The 20903-nt window shown below is 49.6% G+C and overlaps 1 protein-coding gene across 2 annotated transcripts in view; it reads left to right on the forward strand.

Moving 5' to 3' along the window:
* The window catches only part of LSP1 (lymphocyte specific protein 1), a 48332-nt gene that overhangs the window by 23469 nt on the left and 3960 nt on the right, over nt 1–20903 (forward strand). For both annotated transcript variants that reach the window (XM_064714842.1, XM_064714843.1), the window contains exons 2-10: nt 974–1126; nt 3237–3326; nt 6850–7033; nt 7985–8113; nt 11219–11262; nt 11433–11514; nt 11862–12002; nt 12790–12870; nt 13718–13832. In XM_064714842.1, the coding sequence (XP_064570912.1) occupies nt 974–1126; nt 3237–3326; nt 6850–7033; nt 7985–8113; nt 11219–11262; nt 11433–11514; nt 11862–12002; nt 12790–12870; nt 13718–13807 (994 nt within the window). In that variant the 3' untranslated portion in view covers nt 13808–13832. The remainder of the gene's footprint in view (nt 1–973; nt 1127–3236; nt 3327–6849; nt 7034–7984; nt 8114–11218; nt 11263–11432; nt 11515–11861; nt 12003–12789; nt 12871–13717; nt 13833–20903) is intronic.

Here is a 20903-nt window from a genome sequence, read left to right on the forward strand (position 1 = left end):
AAATACCAGGGGAAACAGCTGTTGTGTCTGCTTTGGACCTGGCTGAGCCAGGCGTGAGGAGGCATCTGCCCCAGCATCAGCTCTGTGTACCACAGTCAGACCTGCCCAGCTCCAGCTGCCATCACAGGCCCTTTGGGTGAGTGGTGCCACCCCATGGCGTGTGCCTTTCTGCCTGAATCTCAGCTGGTGCTGCCAGTGGAGCAGGAGCTGATCCCACGTGGGGAGCGCCTGGACTGGTGTTATCACCAGAGAAGGAATGTGGCATCCGCCTTATCACTTCCTTGGGGATGCAGGAGGCTGCTCTGTTGACAGAGACATTATTGTGCAGCAGTTGAGATGTCTGGGAGAAGCCAGGGCAGGTTTTTCTTCTCCACAGGGCTGGCAGGAAGCCAGGCAGGACAGAGCAGGGCAGGACATAGGTGCTGCCATCCGCTGCTGTTTGTGTGGCTCCTGGTCAGGCAGGAGCAGCTCAAATGCCTAAGGAAACTCATCCCCAGGGTACAGATCTTGCCTTCTGTGGGCCAAAGCTTGAGATGAAGGTGTTGGCTATCTTGCAGCACTGCAAGACCCTTTACAAACCCTTCAGACACCTTGCAGCATTGCAGGACCACTTACAAATCCTTCCAAAGGGGGGGTGCAAAGCTGTTTTTGCAGGGAATGGTGCTTTCCAGTGGGCTTCAGCAGGTGGGAAGAGGATATGTACTACATCTTCCTTCTAGAGACTTGCAGGCTCTCCTGTGTCTGTCCCAGTGCCTGTGTCCCACCTCGTCCTTGCCCATAAGTCAGTCCCACTGTGGAGCTGTGCTGATGGAGGTGAGGATGCCACTTGAAGGATCGCTGCTCGTGGTGGGAGTGCTCCTCTGCAGAAGGCTCCTGCTTGCTGGGGGGACCCCAGGCACCTCAGAGGACTGTTACCAGGTTTCACAGGACTGCCTGGTGGCATTAACGATGGGTTTTCCCTCTGGCTTGGCAGGCTGACAGCACAGTGGAGCGTGGAAGATGAGGAGGAGGCGGCGAGGGAGCGGCGGCGGCGGGAGCGGGAGAAGCAGCTGCGGTCCCAGGCAGAGGAGGGTCTGAACGGCACCGGGCCCTGCTCGGACAGTGCTGCTCTGGCACAGCAAAACCAGTAAGAAATACCCCTGGGTAAATCCCTCACAGCACACCTTTTCCCTGCAGCAAACCCCTCCTGCAGCACCAAGTGTGTGTCCCTGGTGTTTGGGGAAGATGGGGAAGTGCTCTCACAGGTTTGCGCTGGATTTAGCGGACACTAGCAAATAGTGTGCTTTCTTCTTAGGGCAGAAAACCCCACAAGTCCTGCTTTGATTGTTTTCTTGGCTGGAGGCTGGGGGTTTTACTGCCCTGAGAGTTTACACTGAAACAACTTGGGGCAGGCTGGGCTCTGGTAGGGAGTCCCCACTGCCAGTGATTTCAGTGCTTGGTTAAATTTCAACTTGGGAGTCATCCTACACCAAAAGTAATGGAGTTTCCTGATACGTGCAAAGACAGACGTGCCTGAGGAGGTGATGCACAATGCCAGGCAGATCACAGTGCAAGCAACCACCTATCCTGGCTAAGCTTCCCATTCCTCCCTCAGAGGGTGCTGCCCTGGCACTGGGAAGCATGAAGCAGCACCTGAGCTGGTGCCGTTCACAGCTCCAAGGATTAAAATTAACTTTGTGCTTTAATGGGGCAAGTCCTAGGTGGAAATAGCTCAGGAGGCTTTTATGGAGAGGCTGAACTCTCTGCTGTCAAAGAGGAAACACCAGGGGAAGGGTTAGGATGACATCCCCAGCACCCCACAGCACATCCTGCTGCAGCCTCCCCGCGTCCATGGTTCAGCAGTCCAGATGCTGTGCAGCACTGGGGCTACCACAAAAACTAGTCTGCACTCTGAATTGCCAAATTCTTGTCTCAAGTCCTCAGTCTTATCACTGCTTATGTGTTCAACTTATTTCTAAATCTATTGAACACAATGGAAAAGTGGTGGCAGGATTTGGAGTTATAGTCACCGAGAAGCAGCATCTTCATTTTACTGGGAAAAAAAGCAAAAGTTATTTATGAAAACTTTTTTTTTTCCATTAAAAGATCTTTTTCTTCCCAAGATACTTCCAAAATTATTCGGGACTTTTTTTTTTTTTTTAAATAATATAAAAGTATTGCAAAACACCTTCACAATCTTTTGTGGAAATACACACGGTTCTGCAGACAAAGCTGCTGCAGTCTGCTCTAAAAGCAAACAGAAGGTCTGGAAAGTAATAATAGTCATTAGCTTTTCCAAACCCCTCCTTCACGTGGGGGCTAGGAAATAATTTGAAAAGGTCTTTAAAGCAGCAGATGAGATCTCTGGTCTCTGTTTTCTGGTTGGTGCTTTGAGCAGCCTCAGGCCCAGAGCAGTGTGCAGTAACCCAGCCTGCAGCCTCCAGTCCTGTTGGCACGGGCACAGCATCATTGCCATTGCCCAAATTCAATTGAGTGCTTAAGAGGACAATGACAAGAACTCTTCAAATGAAGGGTTTTGCACCCTGCTCCATGATGCCAAAGCTTGCTGGGCCAGGCTCAACCACAAGGATGTTTCTTCTCCTCTGGCCATTCCCTGGTTTTTTTTACAGCTGCTGACAGCCACCTGGGCTTGCTCATGCAGCCAGGGTCAGCCCTGGCTATTAATCTCCTGAAAAGCTTCATTCTCCCTTGTGTAAATCCTGCCCCCTCCTTCCTGTAGCTCTTCCCACGCTGGAACTCTTATCCATGTCACTCCTCTTAGCTCAAACCCACCCTTGCATTTCCTTGCTCCAAAGGGACAGAGTGAACCTCCTGCTCTCCCTTACCCCCACTAAAGAAAGCCAGAGATAGGAGAACAGAGGGTTTGCAGGAAAAAGAGTGGTTTTGGGAGCCAGAGGGATGGACATCAGCTCAAGTGGTGATGATGGGGCTGTGCTAGCTTTGTGCTTCTCCTGGGGCTGGGTTTGCAGAGGGACACAGGGAAGCAGCCACTTTTCTGACAGCATTCAGCCAGTCTCCCTTGCTCCCTGGGAGCTTTTCTGTCAGCCTGAGCAGACACTTGTGGCCAGGGCCACAGATGCTGGGATGATTTTGCCATGGCTATCTTCAACCGTGCGGCTCACCCAGAGATGAATGAATGGAAGGAGAAGGGCTGTGTCGGGCTGTGGCTCTTCCAGGCCAGGTTCAGGCCTTTTTGCATGCCTCTCATGCTAATTTTCCTTCTTGCTGTGTTTCAGCTATGACTTTAAGCCGTCTGGGACGTCGGAGCTGGAGGAGGACGAGGGGTTCAGTGACTGGTCCCAGAAGCTGGAGCAGCGCAAGCAGAGGTGGGTGGCACACAGATGTACCAAGAGGAGGGTGTCCCCAGCTAAAGGACTGTCCCTGAGGAGGGGTGACCAGCCCCAGGTCAGGTCCAGCACGTGTAAGAATGAGGCCAGAGCATGAAGCACGAGCAGGACAGAGCAGGCCCCACAGCAGTGGGACAGATGCTCTCTGCCTGCCTTTGGGCTGCCAGGGGGGGGAATGGCCCAGGGACGGCCCCAGGCTTTGGGCATGTTTGGATTGAGCTTTGTGCTCCAAGCAATGGCAGCCTGCCAGGACTCCTGGGTTTGGAGGAGTGACAACAGCAGATTTAAGCCACCTGAGCTGCTGCAGGGGCTGAAATGGTCTCTAACATAATCCAGGCCAGCCTAGAAAGCTGTTCTAAGTTATTGCTGCTTCCTGGCTCATGTCAGCATAGTGGGTGTTATGGCCCCAGCCCACCTTGTGCCTTACTCCTCTTTGAGCAGGGAAAAACAGGCAGCAGAGAGCCCTCCCGTCACTCCTCCCTTACAGAACTAGACCAAACTCCTGCCTTAACCACTTCCCTTGGACCCTACCTGCATATGAACTCTGTGACTCAGCTCTCTTGGCAGCTTGATTTTGCTGGGAATTTTTGACACAGCCTCTTTTTTACCCTGAGGAATTCTTTGCACAGAGAGGTGGTGGATGCCCCTTCCCTGGAAACATTCAAGTCAGGTTGGATTGGGCTCTGAGAAACCTGATCTGATTGAAAAGGTTCCTGCTCATTTCAGAGGGATTGGACTGGATGACCTTTAAAGGTCCTTTCCAACCCAAACTATTCTGTGACTGAAAAAATGCTTAAGATTAATATTTACTGCTGAATAAATAAAAACGAGCTCAGAGTTTTGTTACTTTTCTCCCAGTGCTGTGGCTAAACCACGTTGCAAACTGTACCTTTGCAGCCTGACCCCACAAGCACTTCTCAAGCACCTCCAAGGCCCAGCACAACGTAGTTATAACATCTGTGGGAGCAATTAGATCATCTGCTTTTTGGTTTGCTGCCTCTTTTTCCAGCTCCCCTTGCAAAGAGCTTTTCTGGAAAGAAAGGCTACTGCTTTTGCCTCCTTGGCCTTCAAAAGGGAATTAGTTGGAATTAACATTATCCTCCCCAGGTGTTTCTTGTTGGGTTTTTATGTGTTTGTCCTGTAGCTGAGCAGGGGAGGTGGTGTTCATGGCAGGTGAAGGCACTCAGGGAGAGGTGGTGCTTTAAAAGCAGGAGCTGTAGGTGCAGGCTGGTTGGGAGAGGCAGCTGAAGGGGCTCAGGTTCTGAGGGTTTTTTGCAAAGGCTGGGCTTGGCCTTACAGCAGGGCCTGTGCCCTGTAAGGTCCTTGCAGCAGCTTTCTCCTTCATCCAAGGGGCAGCCTGGAGCGTGGTGTGAGCACAGGTAGGTTGTGTCTGCTGTGGTGCTGGGACAAGCAGTGCTGTGCTCAGGCTTTCCCAACTCCCTTCTCTCCTGTTGAACTGGAGATGAAGCAAATCCTGGGCTTTGAGTGATGGCTGGAGACAGCTGCTCTCTGTTGGATGGCACCAAACCAGGTCCTGTATGCCCTGAGGGCCTTGGTGCTAAGGCACATTTTCCTTTTGGTCCAGACTCTCCTCTTTGAGGTAGGAGATCCGTGCTATCAGCTGTGTGCAAGGAGGTGAAGCTGTGCCAGCCTAGCTGCCTCCCATGCAGCATTTCTGTGGTGTGAAAGGCATCCTCTAGGCTGCACTGTGTTTGCTGGTCCTAATTTTTAGTATGAGCTTGCACTTGAGCTGGAGACATTGCTGCCATCCTGGTGGAGAGCTGCAAGCTTCCTGGGCCCTCAGAGCCTGTTTGCTCTTGGTAGAGAGGATGGTGAGAAACAAATCCAGTGAGCCAGCATATGCATTGTCTTTTTCCCCATGTAGTCAGTGTGGAGAGCTGGATGGTGGCTGAGCTGTGAGCTGCCTTCCCAGCAGCACAGGGGTGGGTGGAAAGGTCTTGTTGGAACTTGTGTTTGTGTTTTGGTGCTGCCTGTTGAGGGAGGGGCGGTGAGTCAGCCTTGCCCTTTGGCAGCTGCCTGCTAGCCAGCTCTCTAGCCAGGCGATCTTCTAAGAACTGGGTGGGAGGAGAAAGCTCTTCTGGCTGGGGAAAGGAAGATGGCAATAACAGCTTGGTGTGTGGCTGTGAGCCAGTGAGAGTCCTGAGGCTCTGTCCCAGTGTCCCTGTGCCCAAAGGCATGGGCTGCTCTGCTCTTGCAAAGCTGATTGCATAAACATGCTCCTGGGTCTCCTCTTGCAGCCTTGGAGACCTGCAGCAATTCTCTTGTACCAAACCCATTGTGGCTTTTAAGCCCCTAAGCTGGGGGTGACCCCATGTGCTTTGGAACTCCTTTGTTTTGCTGGGCTATGAGATGAATGATGTGAGTAGGGGTGTCATTTTTTCCAGTGGGCAAAACAGAAGTTTGGGACCAAGTGTCAGCGCAGCACTGTTGGTGAAGCACTGTGCCTTGCCCATGGAGTGATTCCAGGGGAGTGGCTCTGCAGCCTTGCCCTGGAATTCAGCTCCAGCTTGAGAAGCATGCTCTTGTGGTGTTGGTTGGGCTCTCCTGCAGCAAGAGACTCTGTTAATGTGGAAGATGAGTTCAGGACTGTGTTTGGTGTCCTCCTATATTTGCGGGGTTCCCCAGAAGAGGAAAGGAATGATGCACCTGACTCCATGTTCTCAGAAGGCTCATTTATTATTTTATGATTCTACATTATATTAAAGAGTGCTTATACTAAATTATACTAAAGAATAGAGAAAGAATACTTACAGAAAGCTAAAAAGAAAATAATGAAAAGTCATGACTCTTTCCAGAGCCCCGACACAGCTTGGCCATGATTGGCCATTAAGTCAAAACAATTCACATGAAACCAAGGAAACAATCACCTATTGGTAAACAATGTCCAAACACATTCCAAAGCAGCAAAACACAGGCAAAGCAAATCAGATAATTGTTTTCTTTTTTTCTGAGGCTTCTCATCTTCCCAGGAGAGAAATCCCGGGGAAGGAGATTTTTCCAGAATATATGACAGTGACAGCATGTGCCCCACTTGGAATTTGTGCTGGGAACCATGGGGGCAGCATCAGATTTGTGTTTGGCTGCAGGATGTGCTGGTGCACCTGGAATTTTAGCTGTAGCCAAGCAGAGAATTGGGCCAGCACCACATCATGGTAGCAGTGTCGTCTCTGGCAGGGGTTTGAGCAGAGAGCTCTTCTCTGCTTTCCTGTGGCCCTTCATGATGCTGGTGATGTGCAGATCCCTTCAGCTCTGCCACAGCTCTTAGCTGAGCTGACTCTTGGACACTTAAAATGGGGAGAGTGAGATGTGACTGCTGTTGCATCTGGGTGCCTGGAACTGGCTGTGAGCCCTGGTGTGGAAGACCCAGCATGCTGTAGGCTTGGGGGAGTGATAAAATGGGATTTCTAGAGGTGTGAGGTACCTCATGGTGTCTGAAGGCTCATAACTGTGCTGTTATTCCTTGATCTCTCCCCATCTGCAGGTCTCCAAGGCAGTCCTACCAAGAAGAGGAGAGTGGTGTGAGAGAAGCTCAAGTCAAACTGGAGCAGATCCAGCTGGATCAGGAAAGCCCAGAGGAGAATATGGTTATCAGAGAGGAAGAGAGGCTGTGCCAGGAGGAAGAAGAGGTTCAAGAGCAGGAGGAAGAGGAACAAGTTGAGCAAGAGGTGGGGTCAGGAGGAGCTGATTTTCTTTCTGGAGAGCTGATGCTGGGGGCTGCTCTCCCATGTCCTGGCTCAGCATTGCTGCTGGAAGCTGAGCCCAAGCAGACATTAGATGTGCTTTCATGGCATAACCTGGGGCTGGTGCCACTTTTGCCTGTGTGCTGTGCCTTCTTGTGGTCACTGCAGGCAGCCTCTGCCCTTTTGTGAGGGGAGTGTGCTTGCTCTCAGGGTTTGTAGTGGCTTTGCCATGTCCCTGTCATACCGAGGAGGAAAGTGTTATTTCTCCTGTGGCTTTGTGGGCAGTGAGTAGCTTCACAGGAGAGCTCAAATCTAAATTATACTGCTTGTTTTTCTCTCCCCAGCCTTTATCACACCTCTGGAATTCTTTGTCTTGATAGACCTCTTAGCCTTGCATTGCTCCCAGCTGAGGTGTTTTTGTTCTGATAATTCCTGGTTAAGGGGAGGGACAGGGAGAGAAACAAGGCTGGAATTCAAGTGGTGTGCAAGTCAGGGGCCTGAGCTTCAAATATCATTTGTCATAGAGGGACTTTGACTGCCAAGGTTAGTAAGATGTTTGCATTTGAACTGTGTTACCCTCTACAGCCCTTTATTCTAAAGGAAGCTTCTCGATCTCCTTTTGGCCTCTAAATGAGGAATTAATGTTTTCCTATCTCAGTTGTGGTAAGAGGTCTTTATAACTGATGCAAGGACCCCTTTTCATACCATTTGGGAATCTCAGACCTTCAAAATTCCTGATTTCTGCCCTCCCTTCCAAATGACATATGAGCTTCTTCCTGAATGCTTCCAAATTAGATAATGCTAACTCAAAGTATCTGTGCTTTTGTGTTTATTTAGTGTAGAGCAGGAAGCCTGGGAGACGGGAAAAATCACAGTTGTTGCATAAAAAGCAGTTTGACCAGCTCACTTCCTGGCTTGTTCTTTTTCTGCACTCAGGAAAAGAAGAGAAGGCGAAATGATGGAGAGAAGGAGGAAGCACCAGAGAAACGCCAGAAGGCCCCAAGCCTTGCCAGCCTGGAGGAGGAGGAGCTGTGCTCTGACCACACTGTAGTGTGCTCCACAAAGGTTTGTGCTCCTGGGCCCCTCTGGATGTGTGAGAACTCCCACACAAGGAGCCAACCCATGATGAGGAAAGATTATCCAGGGTTTACAGCAGTGTGGGGCGTGAATCCTGTTATCCATCCTGCTACCAGCTGAGACAAACCACCTGAGCAATTTGCCTCATCTTTCATGGCTGTCAGCCTCCTCTACTCCTGCTTTGCCTGCTTGAGCTGTTGGAGGCTGTAGCATCACTCTAAAAGTCCAAAGCTCATTGAGGGCTCCAGGGAATATTGTGATACTGAGATAGCTGTGCTTTCAACTTGTGTAGTCTTCAAAATTCACAAGAACTAAATCATAATGAAATTTCCCTTCCAAAGGGAAAAAGCCCCAATAACTGAAACAGTGGCTTTTCTCTCTTAATTAGAACAAAATGTATGACTCAAGTTGTTTAAACAGATGGGCATTTCTGATCTCTGAAGCATTGTGTCCTTCCCAATCACATCTGTTTGCATTGGTGCTCTTTGTGACACTCCCATTGTTAACACCACCTGAATTGCATCTTATGACTTGTGTTGCATTTACTACAAATCCTCAGTTCTATGTGTGCTTTGAATACAATAGAGACAGATAAGTGTTTCTGTACTGAATGGGTTTTTCTGCCTTTGTAAGCTCCAACCTTTTTGATTGTAGCAGTGAGGGAGATGGTGAGGAGTCTGTGCAGCCTGTTAATCTGCTATTGGAGCTAGCTTTGCTTTTTTTTAAATTTCGTTTTTGTGGTATTTACTCAACACTTTCTGAGTGGGAATGATTGTGTGAGTACTTTCTTTTGCATCAGTAAATAGATGGCAAGAGGAAGGTTTCATCCTCTACAGCCATCAGGTTCTTGCTCTTAGTGGAGAATCCATTTTATAGTCAAATTAAAAAGAGGGGAGACAGAGTAGGTGTGGATGCAGACTGGGTGCTAATGCCAGGTTTGAAAAGAGGTGGGGGTAGCCAAAGCATATTCCTGAAGTGGGACTGGTAGGAAAATGTGGAAAATGCTTTCAGCAGCTTATATGTGCTGAACCTTCTGTCTTTACAGTCCCAAAACACACATAGCTTCTCAACCTCAATTTAGCTGCTGGGATTAGCCAGGGGAAGGTTTAGAAATGAGTCTCTGTTTTGTAGTGGTGATGTCAGAGCTCACCCCCACACTAAGCTGGATGTAAAATTGTTCAGGAAAAGTCTGTGCTTGGAATCATTCCAAAGGAAGGCTGATCTTTACACCCCAGCTAGCAGGGCTCTGTGAGCACTGAGTGCTAAGCACACTGGCCACCAGGAAGGTGTTTTGGCACAGGAAGCTCAGCAGAAGCCCTGCTTGTAGCAGAAAGGCAAAAGCACCTGCAGTCAGTGCTGTGTGCCCCTGCCAGCTGTGGCTGCTGGAGCTGGGGCACACCTGGGGCAGGCTGATGGTGGGGTGTTTGGGGTTCTGAGGGCTGAAATAGGGGAAATGGAGGCAAGGGGGAAGTCTTGTGCCAGTCCTGTTTTGTCACAGGCTGCTGGTGAGCCCTGAGCTTGGAGTCTGGCTGGATGAGCAGCTGTGGTTTCTTCTGGCCTTCAGAAAGTGCTTGGGACCAGGGAAATGCACAATTCTCACTGCAAGGAATTGCCAGGGGTGGGGGAAGGTGGTCTCCCAAGTAGCACAGTGAAAGCTTGTTCCTCCCTAGACTGTCATACTGAGATACATTGCCACTTAGAGCTCTTTCTAGGCCCCTGTGTTTAACCTGGTGCTTGTTCACAACCTTTCAGGAGTGCCTCTGTATGGTTTGCACCTGCACCCCATCTCCCTGGCAGGGTGGGCAAGACTTTTTCCCATTGACATGTACTTGTGTTTGGGAAGCTGAGGCCAAGATCTGCCAGATTCCCCTGTCAGGCTGGTGCTGTGCCCTGTCAGGTACCAGCCTGCCCATCAGTGAGCAAGGTGAACTCTCTGAGTCGTGGCTGAGAGGCGAGCAGCAGCTCCTTCAGCAGTGAGCAGAGGAGAGAGCTGGCAGCAGGCAGACAGACAGCCTGCCCTGCAGACAGAGCTGCCTTCTGTCGTGCTGCTGTGGGGCAGCCTGCAGAGTGGCTCCCCCCGGGTCATCTCTATCAGCCGGGTCTGCGCTGTTTGGTTGTTCTCTAATGGCCTCGTGCTCCTGGGCACAGCTGGTAAATGTGTCCTCTATGTGACACTCTCTTGTCTTCTGTTTAGCTGAAATTTAGCACCTTAAGATGCATCCTGAAAGCATCTTAAACGATCACTTAGTGTTGTTTTTTATCTGCTAACTTGCTAGGTGATGTTTCCTGTGGTACAGGCAGCAGTTTTACAGGGGGAGAAGGCTCCTTTTTACTTGGTTGCTGCTCCTTGACTCTGTGGGAGCTGGTGTTAAGAAAGCCCCCCTTTGGCTTCAAGGTGATTTTCTCTCTGTATGCTTGTTTCTGGGGCATGAAAGAGGCACAAGGTTTAGCAACATTGCAGCTTTCCTTTCCTGCAGTGGTTGTGAAGTGTTTGCTTGCCTTCCTGTCTTGGCCAAAGAGTTATTGCACAGGAGCCTCTGGTGCAAAACTTTCTCCTGATGGCTTGTCATGAAGAGCTGCCTCTCAGGTGTCTCCATGTGCTGATCTGCCCTGTCTGTGTGCTTCTCTGGTATAGATAAGTTGACCTAACACATGCCTGTGCTGCTTTGAACCCATGAACCCATGCTTGGCTTCTCTTCTGCACATGTGGTCTCTAGTTTTCCCCCGTGCCTTTCTGTACTTGCCATTTCCCTTTTTGTGTCTGGCTCGGAAACCAAAGGTCTGAGAGAGACCTTCTCCTTCACCAGAGGGAGTAGAAAAAATAGTTTTGGTTGGTGTTCCAGCTGTCATTCATTTTACACATGGTTGGTTTGCCCCTGAAATTGGTTGGGATTTTCTTCCCCTGCTTGGAAAGGAGGAGGAAGGGAATGCTCACTGTCTCTGATCTGTAGGGAAACATGGGGGCTGAGTGAGTCATTTCTAACCAAAATACAGGTGAGAGATGAGGACCAAGAAATGGTCAGCTAAGGTGACCTGCATCCATCTGAGGTCCCTGAACAAAAGTCATATCTTTGTCTTCTTTGTCCCCTTTAGCTCACGGACAGAACTGAGTCGCTGAACCGCTCGATACAGAAAAGGTAATTCTGGGCTGGCCTCAGGGCAAGGCAGGTCCCTTGCTGCTGAGGGAGATGGTCAGCAGGCCCTGCTGTGGGGAATGGCAGCAGTCACGGGCTGCCTGTGCCTCACCAAGTCCTCCCTTCTGCCTGAGGCACTGGGGAACGCCTTAATCCTCCTCTCTGTTCTGCAGCAACAGCATAAAGAAGAGTCAGCCTCCTCTCCCGGTGTCCAAGATCGATGACAGGCTGGAGCAGTACACACAGGCTATTGAGGTGGGTTGCTGTGCTGCCTGTGCCCCCACCCTCCCAGGAGCCCTCTTTGCTGGTGCTGCTCCCCCACCATGCCTCTCAGCCTTACCATCTGTGAGATGATTGCTAAATTGTCCTCCCTTGGGTGGGAGCACTCTTGCTCCTGTCTGCGTGTCCCTCCACAGCATAAAGTAGGTTTCTTTGGCAAGCTGTCCTGTGCTTGTTTTTTTGTGTTCTCTGCCTGAAGAGTGGGAGTATCTGACAGGAACTAGTAGGACTCTACAAGTCTCCTTTTACACCCCCTTATCTCCAAGGATAAAAATAATCAAGAGGCACACTCTGATGGCAAACTGTCTCCATTTATTTTCCAGACCTCCTCAAAGGCTCCAAAACCTGTGCGGCAGCCCTCTCTCGACCTTCCCACCACGAGCATGATGGTAGCCAGCACAAAAAGCCTCTGGGAGACTGGGGAGGTCACAGCCCAATCGGCTGTGAAGCCCTCAGCCTGTAAGGTACAGCCCTTGGGGGATTTGCCTTGCTTGTGCCAGGGGCAGGGACTGGTCCCTGGGCACAGTGTGCATTGTCCTTGTGTATCCTGTTGGTGCATCTTGTTTGTGGGGCTTCCAGACTCCAAAGGCATCGATATTGGAGATCTTCTATTGTGTTGTAAGGCTTTGCACCTTGGAGATGCAATTTTTCTGACAGGGTCCCCAGTTGTTCCTTGGTGGTCCATGCAGGAAAACCTCTGTGCTCCTGGTTGAAGCTCTGATTTGAAATGGGAATAAAATCAGCTGCTGGGGAGAATGCATGTCTCCTACAGGGGCTGGGGGTGAGCTCCAGTTGCCAAGCACAACCTTGCATCTAGTACCAAGGTGATAAATCTTACAAACTTGGAAAATGCAGAGAGCATTACGTAGTGCTCTCAGTGATTTCACTTTCTGGCTGTTGTGGGTGAGGCTGGTTCTCTAATATGTTGGTTGCAAGTCTGTTTATGAGAGCAGAATTCCTTTTGGTGGAGAAGCCTTGATGTTTACATGTCCTAAATAGTTAACAAACTTAAGAAAATAAACATCTTGGAGCTAATTCAGACTCTTGTGGAAGAGTGATAGGAAAACATAGGGTACACTGGGAACAGGAAGACATTTTCACAGTCATGGGTTTTAGCAGCAGCTGTTTTAGGTCAGATGTGATATTATAAATAAAAAAGAGGAGGTCAGATGTGTGGGTTGGAAATGGATGTGAATGAAGACACGTTCACAGCATTAGCAGTGAAGGGTAATGAAAGCATCATTTTCTCAGGATATCGTGGCTGGAGACATCGTGAGTAAAAGAAGCCTTTGGGAACAGAAGGGGAATCCCAAACCTGAGAGCAGTGTCAAGGTGAGTTGGTGTCTGTGAGTGTGACAGCACTTGCAGAGCTGGTGGCTGGGCTGGCAGTACTGAGATGATGTTCTGCAGGGCCAAGGGCTACCTGTGTCTGTCCATGCAATTGCATGCTTAAGAGCTCTTCCTAGCAGTGAATTGCTATTGGTTCAGCTCTAGTGAAAATGGGGGCAGAAATACTTTTATGTCCAGTAATTCTGAAAGGTCTCTTGAATACATGTTCTCAGCCCATGAGCTAGGAGTCACAGCCTTCTAGGCTCAAATGGAGCTGAAAATTTGAGTAATTTTGCTCTTGTTATGCTTTTTGGCACTGAGCGTAAACAAAACGTGCAAAACTAAGTGGAACTGAACCTAAGACAGCATCACTTGCAGATGGATCTGGGGTTTTGTGGGAATATTTGTGGAAATGTCTTCTAAAATGCAGCAAGCAGCTATTGCTCAAACTGTCTAGGCTGGGAGAGGAATATCAAAGTATCTTGTCAGTTCCTGTGCTGAAACTGCCAGTACCTGGCAAATCCCACAGTCTCTTGTCATGGATAAAACAACCCTGGCTTGGGGGTCTGGGATATTAGATGAGCCCTCCCTCGCAATGCCTGCATTGCATTTGCTTTCCTGTTGCCTATCCTGTTCTTGTGTTGCCTCATGCTTACAGAAGGTGGTGATGGGTCTGTGCAGAGTTCGTGTGAAGGGGGCAGGAAGGCAGTACAGAATGGGCTGTCCCTGAGCCCTCTGGGATTAAAGGCAACTGTATCATGTGCTCCTCTGGCTTCAGTTACTTGATTTTTGACTGCCTATTTAACAGAGAAAAATGCTGATTTTGGCTCTTCCTTTCTCTCCCATTCAGTCCATTCCTTCTGGCAAAAAGTACAAATTTGTTGCAACGGGCCATGGCCAGTACAAGAAGGTGTTGATAGATGATGCTGCAGAGCAATAGTGTGTCTGCAGAACTCATTAACCAGGTAGGTGGGATATGGCTGTGCTCTGTGTAACAACCTCCTGGGCTGTTCTGCCAGCATGCTGGGGTTGATTCTGCCAGCAGCACTTGGGTGAGTTGGAAGGGGCTCTATGGGAACAGCTGGAGCCTGACTGGGCTGGAACAGAGTGGGTACCAGCAGGGGTTTGTTTTGGTCTCTGCCTTTCTGATGCTGCTGGATACCTCTGTTGGTTTAATCTGCAGGGCAAGTCCCTTAGCTGCTGCTGTGTGGGTGAAGATGTTTGCCTTTGCTAGTTCAAAGGAATGGTCTCTATCTGCTGTCTTTCCTTATGCTCTCTTAAGTTGCAAGGAGTAGAGAGAGATAGCTGAAGATCATTCTGGCTGATGTACTTCTGAAATTCAAATGTTTCTGGGGTTTAATTCCCAGATTTACTGAATTAATCAGGGAGAAGACTTTTAATGACTTCAGTAACCTCTTGGAACCAGTCTATAATAAGGTTGTAGCAGGAAGGATGTGCACATCTGCTGTACTGGGGAGAACAACAGAGCAGAAAGGACTGCTCTCTGGTGTGCAGCAAGGGCAAGGCAGAGCTGGGTTGCTGTCTCTGTGCTCTCTTGAAATGGCCTTTGGATCTCATGTTTGTATTGTGCTCAGACTCACAGATATCCTGGTGTTATCTTGAGTGGATGATAGCAGAGGGCTGTGGCAATAAGGAGGAATGGTGTAGAGGGAGGTGGTAACTGGTTGCATCCAACTGGGCAGCATCTGGCACGATGAGTGGAGAGGAAGTTGAGGGTGAAAACAAGCTCATTCTCCTTTTTTTTCCTACTATATAAAAGAAGCTTTATTTCATTGCCAAGGTTAAAATAGCTCTGCTTGCTACAAAACACCTTTTGTTTCTGAATTCTCCTGGGGCTTGTGTTCCTTCTTTCCCCTCCCTCCCACCCTTAAGGAGCTGGCTTCTGAGTGTTGCATTTTGTTTGTTTAGGCTTGTTTTTTTCTTTCCTTTTGTAGTGCCCATTTAGAGGATATGCCCTTTTGAGTTCTACACTGAGATGGGCAGCAGTATGAGCCCAAGACTGCCTGAAGCTCTGTTTTTAGTCCACAGAACTTCCATCCTCAGCTTGCTTCTCTGCCTGTGACTTTGAGAATCCTATTATAAGGTCTCCCCTTTGATCAGTCTCCTCTTTCTCCTGAGGTCTGTTTCAGTGCAGCAGGTGGACCCTACTGAGCTTCAGTTCTCTGCAGCAAACAGGTTTTGCAGGGTTGCCAGCAGGTTTTGTTTGTCCTACCTGGGTTTCTCTGAGCAGCTCAAATGAAAGTGCCTTTGGCTCTGGTCTTTGTCCAGCAGCCTTTCTTGAGAGGCAAGCACTGTCACAGGATGTCCCCTAGGATCCACCCAGTGCTCCAAACACCCATGGCACAACTGTTGCTCTCTAGGTTTGTTCATATGGAAGTATTGGGGTTTTTTCTACTGTGAATAGCAAAATGGCTGTGATAGCTGGAGGTGCTTGGCTTGTTTCTGTACTTAGGTTCTTAGCTGTCTGTTTTGTGTGCTCTGAGCTCCCTGGGGACCTGCTCCCCAGCTCCTCTGCACCCCCTCGAACTATGTTCATCCTTTTTCCCTACTACTGGATCACTGTCATGACCTTGCTCCCAAACCCTTCTGGCTCCCCTTGTCACTTGCTTTACACCACCTTAGCAGCTTTCTAGTTGCTTTAACACAGGTGTGGCTTGTTTTCTCCTTCCCTCTCTTCCTGGGCTGCAGGACCTCACTGCAGGCTATGGGACAGGGGTTTTTCTGTAGGTGTCAGTTTGGGCATTTAGCAACTGCCTGATGCCATTTGAAAAATGGGCAAATTTTGTGCCCAGTAGCATTCCCCTTCTCTTCCTCAGCACAGCAGCTCAGGCTGGATGACACCACAGTGACTTCCAGTGAGCAGCCATTGGTAGAAATCTGTTGCCTCCAGGGATATGCTCTCCCATCTCTGAGTACCCTCGTGTAGGACTTGCCATACTTGCTGTGTGCAGGACTTGCCATACTTGCTGTGTGCCTCTGCCCTTTTTGGGGTAAAAGAGCTAAACCATGCACCCAGAGCTGCCTTCCTCTGCCTCCTTCTTTCTGCTAGTGGGAATTGCTCTTCCCAGTGGCATTTCCCCATCCTCCATCTGTCTGCAGTGGGGCTGGGGTGTGAATGCAGCCTGACTGGAGGCCCAGCACATGCAAAACTTAAGCCTTGGGTGAGAGATGCTGGTTTGCTCTGGGTGGTTGTCCTTGGTGCAGGACAAAAGCTGTTTTAAAGCACAAGTGCTTCTTAAACCACCTTCACTTAGTCTTCCAAATGTAATTGATGTTGGCTGCTCTGCTTCATGCCGGTACTGTGGCTCTTGTGCATCCAGACCTTTGTGCAGAGGCATCCATCTGGCTGTGCTGCAGTGAGGTGCCATTTATCACTCTCTGGTAAGGCTGCCTTTATCTGCTTTATGTGTTTTATGCTGCACACTTTAAATTTTTATGGCTGTGCTGCTGCATGGATGTTTTCTGTAGCCTTCTTCTCTGTAGCCTTCTCTTGCAGCAATGTTAAATTATCCTGCAGAGGCTTACCTAGGATTCACTTGTGATTACTGCACATTTCCAACCTCTTGTTACCTTTTTCTTTGAAAACTGGGATTTTGAAAAAATATTCACCTTAGATAATTGGATTATTCTTCCTACTTGGTTTTGCCCTGAGTAAGGACAGAGTTACAGAATAGAGATAAGACTGGTAAAGTGAAAACTTAAGGTTTTCTAAATGAACTGCTCTTACAGCATCACTGCAAAATAGGAAGACTTCAAAAAAGGCCAAAGGGACTCTTTGTTTCCAAGTCTGTTTGCAGCTTGGCTTGAGCAACTGTTGGTCAGTTCCGTACCCTCTGCACATGTAAAAGGAAACTCTGTACACAGCTCTTTATATTCTATTTGGGCTAAACCTAGCAATCCTATATTAGCTGTGTAGGAACACCCCAGCACATGACCAAGTCCCTTGTGAAACAGAAATAACCAATCTCCCAGCTTTCATGCTCACAAGCCTGCTGGCAGTGGAGCTGCAAAGGACAATACTGGAAAGCCCAGTTGTCTCTGTGGGTGGGCAGAGTTGAGTATTTTCCTTTAAATGCCCTTTTTTCAGGACATCAGGGACAAGCAGGTGTGCAACTGTCATGATGCTCACCCTGAAAATGAGACTACGTGTGTTAGCAGAGCCACTCAGAAACCAGCACCTTGTTAAATACAGAGTTGGGTACCCACATGCTAAAGCAGGGTCTTGTTGGTTATAGTGGGAACATTAACTGTCAGCTATTGTGGAGAAAACATGGTAAAATACATAACAGAACTTGATTATTGAAACAAAATTGTTTTTCTGTGCATTATTATTAAGTAGACTGGCCTAGGAGGCTGTCAGATGATGCCCATTTTGATAGGCAGATGAGGTGTTTGGTGAGAGCAGGATATCTTTGTCTCTTGTCTGTGCTTTGGGTGAAAGGATGAGTTTCCATTTTGTTCTCAGCAAATGGGCAGGGAGCACGCTTTAAGTAGATGAGTTAGAGGCTATATGTATCCTCTTTGAGTTTGGTTTCTAAGACACTCCCTAGAGACCTGGAGCAACCCAGATTCCTTCATTTCAGATGCAACTGCTGTTATTCCTAGGATCAATCTCTTAGATAAATGCAACAAAAAGATTCAGATTCCATTATCCTACTCTAAACTGGTCTTTTTTTCTATAGGCAGCTTGTCCTCTTCACTGTGTGCCTTCACTCTGTTACTGCCTCCAGTGATTGTTGTTGACTCTTCTTAAAACAAGCACGTTTGTTTTCCTGTGACCTGTGGATGTGGTAGCTATGCATTTGAGCTTTTGAGAGTAACCCTTAAACCTGCAGCATGGTGCTGCTGGCTTGGAGAGGTTTTATTTAATTTCCTTTTTTCCTTATGCTTGGCTGCACTGGGCTTGGTCAGAGGTTGGAGCAGCCTGGTGTCAGTGCACAGACCATCCTGATGCCGTTCTGTTGAAGCTCTTGGTGTGCTCCTCAGCCCCCTTGGGCCGGAAGCGGCTCACCTCAAACACGGTGCTGATCTTTGTCATGGGCTTGGCTGCCAGCTCCTTCAGCTTGCGGGCGTCAAAACGTGGCTTGTGCAGGAGGATGGGCAGGCGGCGGGGCAGGAAGAAGCTTTCTTCCTTCTGAGCCTTCTTCTCTTCTGCCTGCTGCTTCTTCTCCTTGCCGAGTGCCACCTGGTATAAGATGGCATCCCACATTCTCATGGCTTTTGATTTAACCACCATGCAGTCTTGCTTGATGACTGCTTGAGCAGCATCAGCTTTATTCCCTTCCTCCTGTCCCAGCTTCTCTGGCTGGGACTCTGGGAAGTTGGTTGCTTCTGGCTGCACTATCAAGTGCTTCTTGAGGCGATGCCAGCCACTGGCACTGGTTCCAGGAGCTCTTGGTGCTTCTCCTGATGGTGGTGCTGGCTCAGCCTTGGGGGGACAACTGGTGTTGGGTAAGCTGGGAGTCATTTGGGGTTCAGTGACATGTTCTGCCTTGGTGTCTGTTGGGATGGACCCGGTACCATCAGCTTGTGCTGGAGTTGCTGTTGCTTGGCGTGCTTGCCTCCAAGGAGCGCTGGATGTTGATGGTTCTGGGATGTCTCTGTCTTGCTCTGGTAATTCAGGAGCTCCCTTGCATTCAGTGTCATTTCCATGGGTTGTAGGCTTATTGGTGTGGACATCAGAGGTGCTGGGCTTCTCAGCGGGAACAGGCTTGGGAGCCTGATCAGGAGGCTCTGTCTCTGCAGCAGGAACTAGGGGAGGTTTTGGCAAGGGGAGAGCTGCCTTGTTGTCTTTAAGTGAGGTGCTTGTCTGCTCTGGAGGTGGTTCAGAGCTGCTTGTTTGAGGTGCTGGGGAAGTAGGCCTTTTGATTTCCTGGCTGACAGTTCCTAGGGTTGGGTTTGGTGTGGGAGTCTTAGCCCTGGGTGGCTTGACACTGTGGAAATAAGTGTTCACCTTGGTGACATAGGTAACCTCTGGTGCCCTTTCTTTGCTGGGTGTACTGGGAGGAGGAGGCTTGGGGAAAACAGGTACTGAAGGGTCAGATGGAGAGGGAAGGTGGGAGCCTGTGCCTTCAGGCTGCTGTGGAGTCTCAGGAGCTTCTGGCCTCTGTAGCAGGGGCATGGCTGAGGAGGCTGTGAGCTTGACGTGCTCGGCGATGCGCCGCTGCTCCGTGACCTTCAGCGTGAAGGGCTTCCCCTTCCGGAACGGGGAGAGAGCGCGGTGGCCCACTGGCCTGACGGAGAGCTGGGTAGGCATGGGGGCACAGGGGGCTGCTGGGTCTCGGGGTCTCGGCTGCTGGGTCTCAGGGGTCTCGGCTGCTGGGGCAGCGCTCTCTGCACACTCCTGGTCGGGGCTGGCTTCGTTCACGGGCGACAGGCTGGAGCGGAAGGACTTGCCCTGCTCCGAGGCGAGGATGGCATTCTTCCTGGCTGCCTTCTTCAGCAGCCGCTGCAGCCGCAGGTTGTCCTTCCCAGGCTTGGGCAGGGTGGGAGGGGGGGAAAGGGGGTGATGATTGGGAACAGGCTGGGTGGAGGATGATACTGTTATCAGCATTGTCATTTCCTGCAAGAGAAGACCAAGTTTAGAGTTGGTGTGGGCTTAGCCCTGGGCCGGATTCCGAAATATTTATATACGAGTCCTCCTCTTCCTCTCTCTAAAAGCTATGAGTATGGAGTCAATATTGTGGGAGAAGAGCATCAGTGTTTGCTTTGCTCTCCTGAGGTAACCTCAGCCAGGCTTGAAGGGTGGGTGTGGCAGGGCAAGAGATGTCCTGGGGGAAGCTGTATTGCCAAACCTACAGCCCTTCTGCTGCTGGCATTAGCACAGTGAGAGCTCCTGGGGACCCCAGATGTTCGTGTCTTGGCAAGTCCTAATGGGATTTGGAAGGAAGTGTCAAGGGAAACAAAGTGGGTTTGAAATTTTGAAGCTTTGAAACATCTCCAGAGGCAAAAAGCAGGAGTGTTTCATGGCTTTCCAAATTTTGGTTATTAATACTCTGATACAATGTTATGTACAACAGAACAGCCATAAACTACATGTGTCATTTGAATTGAAGTCAGCGCTGGCCTTGATTCATTTCAGCTGGCATGAAGACACCCCTGTGAAATACAGGGCTTCTCAGAAGCTCTGTTTATCACTGAGGAAGTGCTTTGTCACACCACTGACTCTGGCTGGTCTTCTCTTGCATAAAGCACGGGGACAACATTTTCCTCTGAGATAAAACCAAGTTTTCTCTTTCCCTTGGGAGGCTTTGCCCCATTTTGCCTTTATCGCTTGTTCTTGAAAGAAGCAGAAAGGGCTTGTGCTCTGTGTCAGGTCTGATCTCCAATGGCAATTGCAGCCCTTTGGCCAATGCTGGGCTGCTCCTGCAGGGATGCATGGCTGCTTTTCCTGCTCTTTACTGCTAACTCATCACTGCCTCCTTTTTGGGGAGTGCTGGTCAGTGGAGCTCAGTGAGCACAGTGGAGTGAAGGGTTTGTGTTGGGGATACAAAGATAAAACTCATCTCAGTTCCCTCCTTTCTCTTCCCGAGCAAGCTGGGGAGCACCAAACAGCCTCTGACCTGCAGTGACTCTTTGGCAGCCCCAGGAAGGAAATCTGACTCTATCCTGGCTCTTGCTCAGCACAAAGTTGCTGAGTTTTGCTATGAAATGAGGCATAAATCACTGAGCCTCTTAATCCCTGGTGCTGGGTGTAACTGAGCATCCTGAAACAAGGAAGAGGAGGGCAGGGTGATGTCAGGCTTGCCCAGGGGGCTATTTATTTTGTGTGCAGTGTTCTGCTCCCAGCCTGCTCTGGTTAGTGTGGCTGTGCAATGTGATATCTACTGTGCGGGAAAACTGTCCTGAATAGAACTCTGGGAAGTGCAGAACAGCTATTTGTGCTCGAGTGCCCAGGGCTGGCTGGGGGCTTGCAGTGCTGCTGTCAGCACTGGGCTGGGAAGGTGATCCATACCCAGCAAGCAGGTGGTGTGTCTGCCAAAACCAAAACTGGTTGGCCATGAGGGGAGAAGGAT

This window comes from Zonotrichia leucophrys, chromosome 5 (assembly GCF_028769735.1).
Source record: "Zonotrichia leucophrys gambelii isolate GWCS_2022_RI chromosome 5, RI_Zleu_2.0, whole genome shotgun sequence".
NCBI classification, from domain to species: Eukaryota; Metazoa; Chordata; class Aves; order Passeriformes; family Passerellidae; genus Zonotrichia; species Zonotrichia leucophrys.